This window comes from Enhydra lutris, unplaced genomic scaffold, assembly GCF_002288905.1.
Source record: "Enhydra lutris kenyoni isolate GAN:26980312 unplaced genomic scaffold, ASM228890v2 scaffoldscaffold12, whole genome shotgun sequence".
NCBI classification, from domain to species: Eukaryota; Metazoa; Chordata; class Mammalia; order Carnivora; family Mustelidae; genus Enhydra; species Enhydra lutris.
In genome coordinates this window covers 25,408,313-25,418,785 of record NW_019154096.1, presented here as the reverse complement: position 1 = coordinate 25,418,785, position 10,473 = coordinate 25,408,313, and the positions used below count along the sequence as shown (strand labels likewise).

At 56.8% G+C, this 10,473-nt stretch overlaps 1 protein-coding gene across 2 annotated transcripts in view; it reads right to left on the bottom strand.

Annotated features, from left to right (window-relative positions):
• Positions 1 to 1,994: 1,994 nt before the first annotated feature.
• The window catches only part of LOC111145187 (unc-5 netrin receptor B), an 81,206-nt gene continuing 72,727 nt past the window's right edge, over positions 1,995 to 10,473 (bottom strand). The window contains exons 13-17 of one of the 2 annotated variants that reach the window (XM_022499906.1): positions 10,217 to 10,450; positions 8,145 to 8,294; positions 7,418 to 7,582; positions 6,415 to 6,596; positions 1,995 to 5,619 (exon numbers count right to left, since the gene is read on the bottom strand). In XM_022499906.1, the coding sequence (XP_022355614.1) occupies positions 5,454 to 5,619; positions 6,415 to 6,596; positions 7,418 to 7,582; positions 8,145 to 8,294; positions 10,217 to 10,450 (897 nt within the window). In that variant the 3' untranslated portion in view covers positions 1,995 to 5,453. The remainder of the gene's footprint in view (positions 5,620 to 6,414; positions 6,597 to 7,417; positions 7,583 to 8,144; positions 8,295 to 10,216; positions 10,451 to 10,473) is intronic. The other variant, XM_022499907.1, reaches the window with a different exon arrangement.

The following is a 10,473-nucleotide window of genomic DNA, read 5'->3' as shown; positions in this document are numbered from 1 at the left end:
GCAAGAGTTTTGACAAATTTGCTAAGTGGAACTGAATGAAGTCTTCCTGCATGTGATCTCCAGCTGAAGCTGGGGTTGGAAAGGGCGTTTTTATGGGCCCCCCCCAGTGGTGGAGGGGGGCAGCTGGTGGCCTGAAGCCCGTGGGCTGTGCCAGCTTTATCACATCACTGCCCTACTCTAGGGCACCTCCTTGGGCCGCCGCTTGGTTATAGGATGGGAACAAGCCCATCTTCAGCCAGCTTCTTGTTTTTCCTCAACCACCCCAGGGACTGTGACAGAGGAGGGCGTACCAGGTAGAGCTCTCAGGCCCCTGCCTAGAAATAGGACCCCAAATTACAGAACTACAGCAGCCAGAGGGAACTCATAGACCGGCAGGTCTAAGGCCCACATTTCATGGGTAGGGAAACTGAGGCCCAGAGAGGGACAGTGACCTTCATAGCTTCAGAACTAGAACCCAGGTCCCAGCTCCTCAGGCCAGAACCCTTTACACCCAGCAAGGGGCAGGTGGCAAGAAGAGGCTCTTCTGCTCAGGCAGAAGGTGAGGGATTTAAATAGATACCCTTGTTTCCTGGGGGGACCCTAGAAGATCTGCCTGCTTGTGGGGGCTCCTTGTAGAAAATAACCATCCCCCACCTGACTCTGTCCACCCCTTCCCTGCACGGCTGCACCACCACAGGCTATACCTCCCTTCCCTTTCTACCCACATGCACCCCTGCAGACGAATGCAAATGCTCCAGGTATACGGGGTTTCCGGGGAATGACAACGGTCTGAGCAGTGGGTCTGTGGGCATGCGTGTGCGAGTGCACGCCAAGGATCCTGCCTGACCCACGGGGCAGTAAGCTCCCAGAGGACCTAGCCTACATGAGCTCCCTACCTGTTGTGGGACAGCCAGGCGACACCTGGCATACACCCCAGAGCCTCAGCTTCCTGAAAGTCAGAGCTCGTGGGGCCTTTAGGAATCTCATACCTCAGAGCAAGGGAAGGTTAAAAGGGAAGGTTAAAAAGGTCCATGGCCAAATACACTGGGGGCACACTGTATTAATATGAAGAGACCTGCTTCTTCTTGTGGGACTTCTCAGGGCCTTTCGTTTGCTGACCAATACTGTGAGCCTCCACTCATGAGACCAGAGGGTACTTCCATCCCAAACTTCAGAGATCCACCACGAAGCAGGCTCTGCAAAGCTGGAAAATGTTGGGACTAGACTCAGCTCATAGGGAGGCCTGACAACCAGCCATATGGTCCCTTTGTGCAACGCAGAAAAAAAAAAAAACACCCCTTCAAGATCCTTCCATCTGTGGGGAAATTAACACCAAGATATTGATTTTATTAGAACAGGACCTTTACTGCCATCTGCTGGAAACATAGTAAATACACAGATCTACAGTCTCTGGGGATGGCATCATTCTCCCCTTTAGATATTTAGAAATGATATTCTTGTCCAGTGTGTCACCTGCCCAACCATGCATAGCGGCCCTGGGTCCAAAGTCACGTGATCCCAGCCCACCTGTCAATCCCTTTCTGCATGCCCCCTCATGTTCCAGGTGAGTGTTCTAAACTGACTCTCAGCTTCCGCCCTTCTGCATTTCTTGTAGACAGAAAGAGATGCTGGGGGCCTCATGGCCGTCTATCACCACCTATCACCTAGCCCACAGCAGGCTCAAATGACTGACCCCTGAACATATTCTGTAAGTGCTTATGCACTGAGGGTGCCGACCGGGGAGCAGGGATTGAGATCCAGATCCGGAACAGGCTCTACCTTGCTATGTGACCACAGAGAAGTCCTCATCTCTCTCTAGGCCTGTGTTCCCTTCTGTAAAATGAAGTCATTGAGCTTGATTGCTTCTAGGAGCTCAGAGAGCTCTGACAGTGAGCCCCCGATCCCAAATCCACGGAATTTTGAGAAAAGCAGGAAGGTCATCCCAACTGCTAATAGAAAGACAGTCAAGAAGACAATAGAATACAACCGGATTTTTTTTTTATTAGACTAGGAAATATAATTTATTTTGTAAAAATTAATTTTGTTACAATAGGAATGCTAAACGTTATGTACAGGTTGAAGTTTACAGAATAAACAGCGGCGGGATCGGGCCATCCCCTCGGCCCTACGTCCCCGGGACACAGAAACATGGCCATGGCCCAGGCAGGGGGTCCAACCCTTTTGCCCCCCCACAGGGCTGCTCCCTGCACCCAAACCCTTGATCACCCTCCCTCAGAGGGCATACTAAGGGACCCGGCTCAGCTGCCTGGTTGCTGGGGAAAGGGGCCCAGAGGGTCCTGGGTTGTCCAGGAGACAGAGAGGTCCCCACACCCTCAGGAGGATCCCGGTCTCTGCGAGAGAAGGCAGAGGAGAGGCACGTAGAAGATACACCGACTGACCCTGTGGACTCAGAGAGGTCACACACGCGCACCCAGGCGGGGACACATTCCTGGGGGGGGGGCGCACACACACACACACGCATGCATGTGCAAGCACACCCCAGCAATGAGAGAGACACCAATACCCACTTGAGGCCCCTGCAAGCCCCTCGGGGGCTCTTGATCTGATGCTTGTGGTGCACCGGGGTCACGTGGGGCAACCGCTTAGGCCTGAATAAGAGGAGAAAGCCTGATCCTTCCCTAAGGCGGGTCGTGTGGGGATGTGGCCACAGCAGCCTCAGCAGAGGACTGATGGATGGAACCCGCAAACCCTTTCCAGGCGTTTCTTATAAAGCTGGACAGTTTGAGCCCTCCCAGGAGGCTCCAGCTGATTGGTTCTGTGCTCCAGGCCCTGGTACACAGTTTCTGGAAATCAGCTGAGAAATGGCATGTGAGGGGCTGGCCTTGGCCTCCTCCACCGAGAGCTCCCACCCTGGGTGCTGAGCAGGCAGGGCGGGGAGGAGGGGCATTGCAGACCTCGGCCAACCTCCACCCACTAGGGTTCCCACTAGAACCCTAGAGCGACCATGTGTCAGAACCCAAAGGGAGTCAGACGGCAGCTGCAGGTATGAAAAGAAGATGAGGCCCAAAGAGGGCAGTCCTATGACTGAGGTCACACAGCAGTTTAATGGCACAGCTGGAGCTTCAGTGCTGGTCTTTGGACTCCAGGCTGCCCAGGGGGAGCATTTTAGAGCCCTGTCCAGCGAAAACTCCTTGTGGCACTGGTCAGCCTGCTGTCAAGGCCTCATGTCACACAGGCCTGAACAACTCAGGCTAGGAGGCATCGGGGACACAGAGCCCACAAGGGATGGTCACCCTTGGCAGGGGAGGCTCGCTGGCTTCGGGGCAACACCACACAGGCACTAGGGTCAAGAGCTGTCGACATCCCGCCCCGAATGCAGGCCTGGCCCCTTCAGCAGCCCTGACAGATGAAATCCTCTCTCAAACCAAGCAGGCCTCTGTCTGCCCATGGCTCAGCTACCCCCCAAGGCGGTCCGTAGGTGCTGAAAACCCCCATAATGCCCAGAGCCCACGGCAGAGAAGAGTAGACTGGGGATACCCACTGGGGCTGGAGCTCTCAAACCTGCTTTCCTCCCAGGAGACCAGGACTTCAAAGGCCAGGATAAGCCCGGGCTGGTCCCAGCAGCTGCTCATGGACCTGCTCAGGCAAGCCCTGGGGTCGGGGCCCGCCCAGAGCGGTTGGGGCGGGGAGCTGGAACTAGCTTTGCCCTGGGGGCCGAGGAGGAGAGAGAGGCCCATGATGAGGCCTCTGTGCTAGTTGTAAGAGCCTGGTCCTAGCCCTTGTCAGCCAGTCACAAAGGGACCTAGATTGGATAGCCCCTTGGAGCACCCCGGTGCAGGCTGGCAAGGGACTGACAGCCTCCCCCCCAGTCTGGCAACTCTGCCCGTTCAAAGCTCGCTTCAAGACGCCCCAGACTGCAGAGGGAGGCTGAGAACCGGGCTGAGCAAAGTGCCGGCAGAGGTCAGAGCTGGAAAACAGCACTCCCCAGGGCATCCTCCCCTGGGGTGGGGGTGGTGCGTAGAGCACTGCTGGGCGCCCACCTCCATGCCTCCCGGCCTACGGGGCTGACAGCTGACAGGTTCTTCAAAGCCACACTGCGGGCCCGGAAGCTCAGGCTTCTGTGGCTACAAGCCCTCTGACCCATCCCTTCTGTTTTATAGATGAACTTCCTCAGCCAGCTGAGGCTGAGGAAGGACAATTTTTGGATTCCTGGGCATCAGCGGCATGCCAGTGTGCTCCCGCCCCCCCGAGTCTAGAGCCTGTTGGGTGGAGGGGTGACCTGGCTGGTCCCACCCCGGGGTGAAGGAGAGAAGTGTCCCTAGGAGACTCTACCTCCCGCTGCCCCATTTCTGGGCCCCACCCCTTCTCCAGGGGCCAATAGACAGGGACACTGGAAACACTGTCCCTGGCTCATAGCTGGCCCTGCCTGCCCACACTTTCCACCCCAGGCCCTCTTAATCCAGACTCCCCCAGAGCCCAGGGAGCCTGTGGGGCATCTGCCTGGGGAGGTGGGTGGGCAGGAGGACCCCCCCACCCGTAGCATCTGAATGCTATAGATTTAGCATCTGCTTAAGATTTTAGAGGGAAATACGGTACCATGGCAAAAACCCCATTTGACCCTGTACAACTGGGGAAACGGAGGCCTTGTAGGAGTTAGTCTAAGACGGAATCTTTAGCAGCAAGGTGTGCCCTGTTCTGTCTCTCTCTCCCTGAAAATCTCTCTCACACATGCACACACACGCACACACGCTCACTCTGGCCAGAACCACGAGCAAGCCCACACGCGTCCACACTCAAGAAAAGAGTTTTATATTTTTTGTGTGTGTGTTGTTTTTCATTTTCTTTTTCTTTTTTTTTTTTCTTAAAAAGGACTTATCCAAATATCTGGATAATAAATCATGTGCGTTTCCTAAGAAACTGGGTTTTTCTTTTCCCTTGTGGTTTTGGTGTTGCTCTTTTTCTTCTTGGAGCCTGACTAGCGGTCTGAAGTTTCTTTCTTCCTTTCCTTTTCCTTTTTGCTTTGGACAGGAGAAAGCAGTTCATGTGAATTGTACTTGACACTTCAAAGAGGAAAATGGTGTGAAAGAAGAGGGCTCAGGGGGGAGGGAGAAACCAGGAACCGAGGGAGAAACTGAAGGACGAAACGAAGACAAATGCGACCCAGAGCTCCCGGGGCGGCCGTGGCAGGTGGGGTGGAAGGAGTGGGGAAGGCCACCTCCTGGCCACCCCCCCAGCTGCCTCCAGAGGCTTCACGGTGGTTCCTGCACAGAGATCTGAGGGTAGAAGGGACAGCAGGGGGTGGAGAAGGAGCACTGGGGTCCTCAGGACAATGGAGTACATGGATTTGCTAAGGCTGGTCACGGTCTGGAGTTGGGCCAGGGGAGGAGGAGGGGACGACTCAGGCCGTGAGCCAGGGGGCAGCAGAGGCCTCACCAGCGCCTCTCAAGAGGCTGCCCCAGGTCTCCCTGTGCCCGCCTCCTGCCTGCCCTCCCAGCCCACAGCTCCGGAGCCGCTCAGCAGTCCCCATCAGTGGCCATGGCCACCAGCATCTCACTCTTGCCCATCTCCTCCAAGGCACTCGCCAGGCTGTTGAGGTCCCCGTCGTCCTGTTGCAGAGCTTCCCAGAGGTCCAGGATCACACCCGTGGGGCTCGCTTTGGTGGCAAAGTAGTTCAGGTACCTGGCGGAGGGAAGGAGAAGGCCATTGGGCTCCCCGGCACCTCCCCGAAGCTTGGAAATGGAGAGAGCACCGGGAGATGGGAAGACTCTGCCGTCCCACAGTCCTGGGTCTGACCCCTAACCCTTCTGCTGGGGGTCTGTGTGGCCCTGGGCAAGCCACTGTTCCTCTCTGAGCCTCAGTCTCCTCCTCTCTAAAATGGAAACTGTCCTGCTCATCATGTCTCACTCCTGTGAGTACTACCACTGAAAGACACTGGCCCCAGGAGAGTCTGTCCAGACTTAGCCTTCCATTCTTTGCTCGTCCCACACCCGTTCCCTGCTTGTCTTGTCCCCCACACTCTCCCGAGAGCAGGAACAAAGCCTGAGATGCTCTGCAAAGCCCATTTCCAGTAAGGTGTCTTGTACACGGCATCTGCTCAGTGCAGGTGTATTAAAGGGTCTCTCAGTAAGTATAATGTATTGCATTATTATATTAATAAGGACGATTGTTGCCATTGTATTTATCCAGAAGAGCTCTTTAAGTTCTCCAGAAGGGCTTTGACACCAAAATATACTCTGTCACTGGGCAAACATTTCCAGAACACCTGCTCTGTCCTGGGCAGGGGGGTGCAGATGGTGATCACACCTGGTGTCCTGGATTCTCACAGGCCAGCACCCAGAGCGGGTGCTCTTCAAGGCTTTAGCACACCTGAGCTGAGCTCCTGATCTACCATGGATGGAAGGCTCTGGAGCCTGGCCCACCTACGTCTTGGGGACAAGGGGAGGCTGCGCTGGGGGGACCTGGACCAACACCCACCGGTCCATGGAGAGTTTCTGTGCCAAGAGACGCCAGTCGTTGCCCCGTGAGTTGGGGGCGTCCAGGCTATTGCAGATCTTTTGGCGGATGGACAGTGGAATCTTGAAGGCGTATGGCCCCAGCTGGGTGGTGACAGTGCTGCCAGGGGCAGAGCAGAAGGTGTCCAGGGAGCCGGCAGGTGTCTGGAAGGGTGGGGGGGCAAGGTGAGAGGGGCAGAGTCCCCCCATCCCCATGCACACCACTGCCATCTGTCCCTCCAACCTTCCTGCCCGAAGACTGGGAGCTCACGGAGCTTCCGGTCACTCCCAACGCTCTGGGCAAGCTCCAGCTGCTCAGTTGAAGTCCCCCTCCCCTGGGAATTTCCAAGGGACACAGCTGCATGCCCAGCACCCAGCCCTCGGGACACACCATGCTCATGCAATGGGCCCGGGCTAACGCATCGCATCATGATTACAAAGCCATAAGGAGCCTCAGCCACGGTCTAATCCATCCAGAGCCACTTTTACACATGTGGAAATGAAGTCTAAAAAGGGGAAGGGACTTGCCCAGGGTCAAATGCCAAGTCAGGGGCAGAGCGGGGTCTCAGCCCGTAGCCAGTGCTCTTGACACTGAGCTGCAAGGAGGTTCTAGCACTATTGTCCCGGGTGGCCTGGGTTTTGTTAACCTCAGTCTGGATTCACAGTTGGGGAGGACCACAGGCCGGGGCCAAGTGCTGACTGGATCCGAGGTGGATGGTCTCTGTCCTCCCTAAGACCCGCTTTCTAATTTAGTGAGGTGTTTAGTGATTACCTCTAGTGAGGTAATCTGTGTTGCCAAGCACAGCACCGGCCGCTCGGTAGGTGGCAGCTCTGAGCAAAAGACTCCCAGGTCCCCTCTCAGTTTTGGGAGGTGAAGGAGACCAGTCTTTACAGGAGACAGCACTCCCCACCCAGCTGAGGGGGGGAACACGGGGATCTGAACGCTGCACCCCCGGCCCCACAGGGTGTCTGGCCTCTGGCCTCACCTCGGCCAGCGTGGTATGCAGCTGGAAGATCTGGCCTTCCCCTTCCACCTGCCGCACACAGATCTTGCAGCTGAGCTCAGTGGAGGCCAGGCTGTGCCTCTCCAGGGTGAAGGTGCAGTGCAGGGCCTTCTGGCTGCCGCTCCAGATGTGATAGAAGGGGATCTCCTGAGGGAGAGACGGCAGGGTCAAGGATGGGAGGCTAGTCTGCCCTGCCTGCAGGGAACGGGAGGCAGAGGCCAGTAACGAGGCCAGGGTCGGGGAGCACGGGGACTTTTCAGGGGCCGTGCAGGGCTCTCCCTCCAGATGGGGAAGAAGAGCTGGCCAAGGGCCCCTCAGCTGATAAAGGGAGCATATGAGGGAGAAGGCCCTGGTGTGGATGCGTGAGTCTGTGTGTGGGTACGTGTGCACCTGCGCACGTATGTGTGGGCTGGAAGCCTTGCCCACTTAATGGTGTTGCACAGATGGGTGCAGGCGTGGGGAGGGGACTATTTGAGATTCCTTTGCATGGTCTGCCAGACACAAGCACTCTTAGAGACAGTAGTGCGCGATGGGGTGGGCACCGAGGTGGGGCTGTGCCTCAGGATGACCGGGAGCGTGAAGTGGGGTGGGTGGGAGATAGAGACAGGGTTGGGGGAGACATGGGGGGGCACTGGTCTTCCCTGGGCAGCCCCTCACATGCTCCCCCTCCCCAGCTTCATTCCCTGCAGCCCTCTGGCCCAGCCCTCACCTGGTACTTGGCCAGCAGCTTGCTTCTCCAGTGGGCATGGGGGATGTCATGCAGAGACAGGCGCAGGTTGTGGTAACTGTCTTTAAACAGCAGGGGTTTGGGCTCCTCCACCAGATAGCCACCCAGCGTCCGCTCCAGCTCCAGCACCTCCTGTGGGCCGACAGGCAAGGGGAAGGGGGAGCCCATCACCCTTGGCCAATGGGTTCTTCCTGCTGCAAGCTGGGGGTCTGGGGACACAGGCGGGGCGTGGGAGCCGGGCTACAGGACCAAGGGCAGGGACCCATGGAAGCACGGGCCTGGGCATTTGGTAAGCGCTCAGGGAAGACACACTGTGTGAACAGATGGATGAATGGACAGATAGTGGGGCAGATGGGTAAGTGACCGGACTTAGAGATAACTGGACAGATATATGGATGAATAGATAAATAAACAGACGCATAAGTACAGACAGACAGATGGACGTGCAGACGGATATACAAACGGATGGGTATATAAACAGAAGGACAAATGGAAGGAAAGATGAATAGATGCTTGGTGATGGCTGGACAGACACATGGACTGCTGAGTGAATGAGTATACAGATAGATGGGAAGCAAGCTGGATGGATGATGGGTGGGTGGACGAATGGATGGACGGACAGATAGGGACCGAAGAGATAAGGAATGCCATCAAACAAAAGTGTGGCAGCTTCCCTCCTGACCTTCCCTCCATTCTCCAACCAAAGCTGGACCCCAGCCAGTGCCCCCATCCTGAGGGATGCAGGCCACAAGAGCATTTGCCAGAGGCTCCAACCCATTCTGGGCCTTCTGGAATTTCAGACCAGCCTGGTGTGGCAGAAGACACTCACTCTCCCATGAGGCCTTTCCGCCTATGCTGCCTTAGTCCCTGACTGGAGTTTGGGACCAGTCGCAAGCGACTGGGAGACAGGAGCTGGAGGAGACCACACACCATGGGTAGGGGGAGGCCTGGAGCTATAGGAAAGGGACTAGAGGCTTTGCAGAGGGATGGAAGGAAGGCAGAGGTTTACATGGGGCTCAAGGGCTGTGTTCTTAGAGTGTTAGGATGAGCCTGAGGTCCTAGGAACTCGGGGGAGGACTAGGGAGGCAATGGGCAGGGACTTGGAGGCTGGGATGGGGGAAGGGTGCTAAAACACACCTGCCACCATCAGGCTCTATGTGCCCAAATCTGACCCTTTCACCTTTCTGATCTCTCCACCCAAACCACTGGCACCTGCCACAACCCCTCCCTCATTCAGGGGCACTGTCTGTCCTTTTGCATATACTTAGAACCTGGCTGTCAGCCCTGACCCCTCCCTTCTGCCCCTCATCCCATCAGTCACTGGGTTCTATCTATTCTACTAACACAGTAGCCAACCCCCTGTCCTCGATACTGTCCTTGCCTGATGTCCAGGGCCCAGGTGAAGCTTTCAACTGGCCTCCCTGCCTCTTGGCCACCCATTCCCGCAGCATAGCTCAGGGGCTTTCAAAAGAGTGCCTGTGTACAGGTGTCCACTGCCCCTATGCCCCTGCCCACTGGATAGATAGATCCCAAATTCCTGAACATAGATCCCAAGGCTGTTGGGGAGCTGAGCCCCGCCCTCCTCTCCAGCCCCATCTCTCTCCCTCCGTCACATAGCCCCTGCAGGCTTCGGTCACACGGAACGACATACCTGCCTTTGCGTTCGTGGCTTTGCCTACTGGAAGGCACTTCAGCCTTCTCTGCCTGGCACCCCTACTTGGCTTTCAGAGCAGAGGTCTAAGGCTAAATGTGCCGTGAAGCCCTCTCAGACCCTCCCCTTCCCAGGCGGATGCTCCCCTCGCCCTCTTTCAGGGAGCCCTCTCTCTGTCTCCCCCTCCTCTAGCCTGGAGCTTGGTGAGGGCAGAACTGTGCCTGATTCCTCTCTGTATCTCGGGGTGTGATGCCATTTCAATGTCTGAATAACGAATGACGGGTCTATGAGGCTGATGGTGGAAGAGGGGTACCGCGATTCTGGGGCAGGGGATACAGGAAGGCACGAGGCAGCTGGCTGGACGGGGCTGACGCACGCCCAGTGTGCCAGTGCTGGGCCTTACCTTCAGGGCTACGGGTGTGTCCTCCAGGCAATAGACCCTGAGGCTGTACTCCAGGGAGGTGCAGAGGGCGGGGGCGAAGATGGCCAGCTGGAGCCGCTTGACTGCCGAGCGGGAGTACGACTCGCCCGTGAAGACGTAGGTGCCCAGCTGGTCCAGCAGGATGTGGCAGGACCTGGCCTCCAGCTGGCAGTAGCAGGGGGTGTTCAGTGTCTCCTCGTCCAGAGTCACCACCTCCTGCAGGGTGAGGCACACAGGTC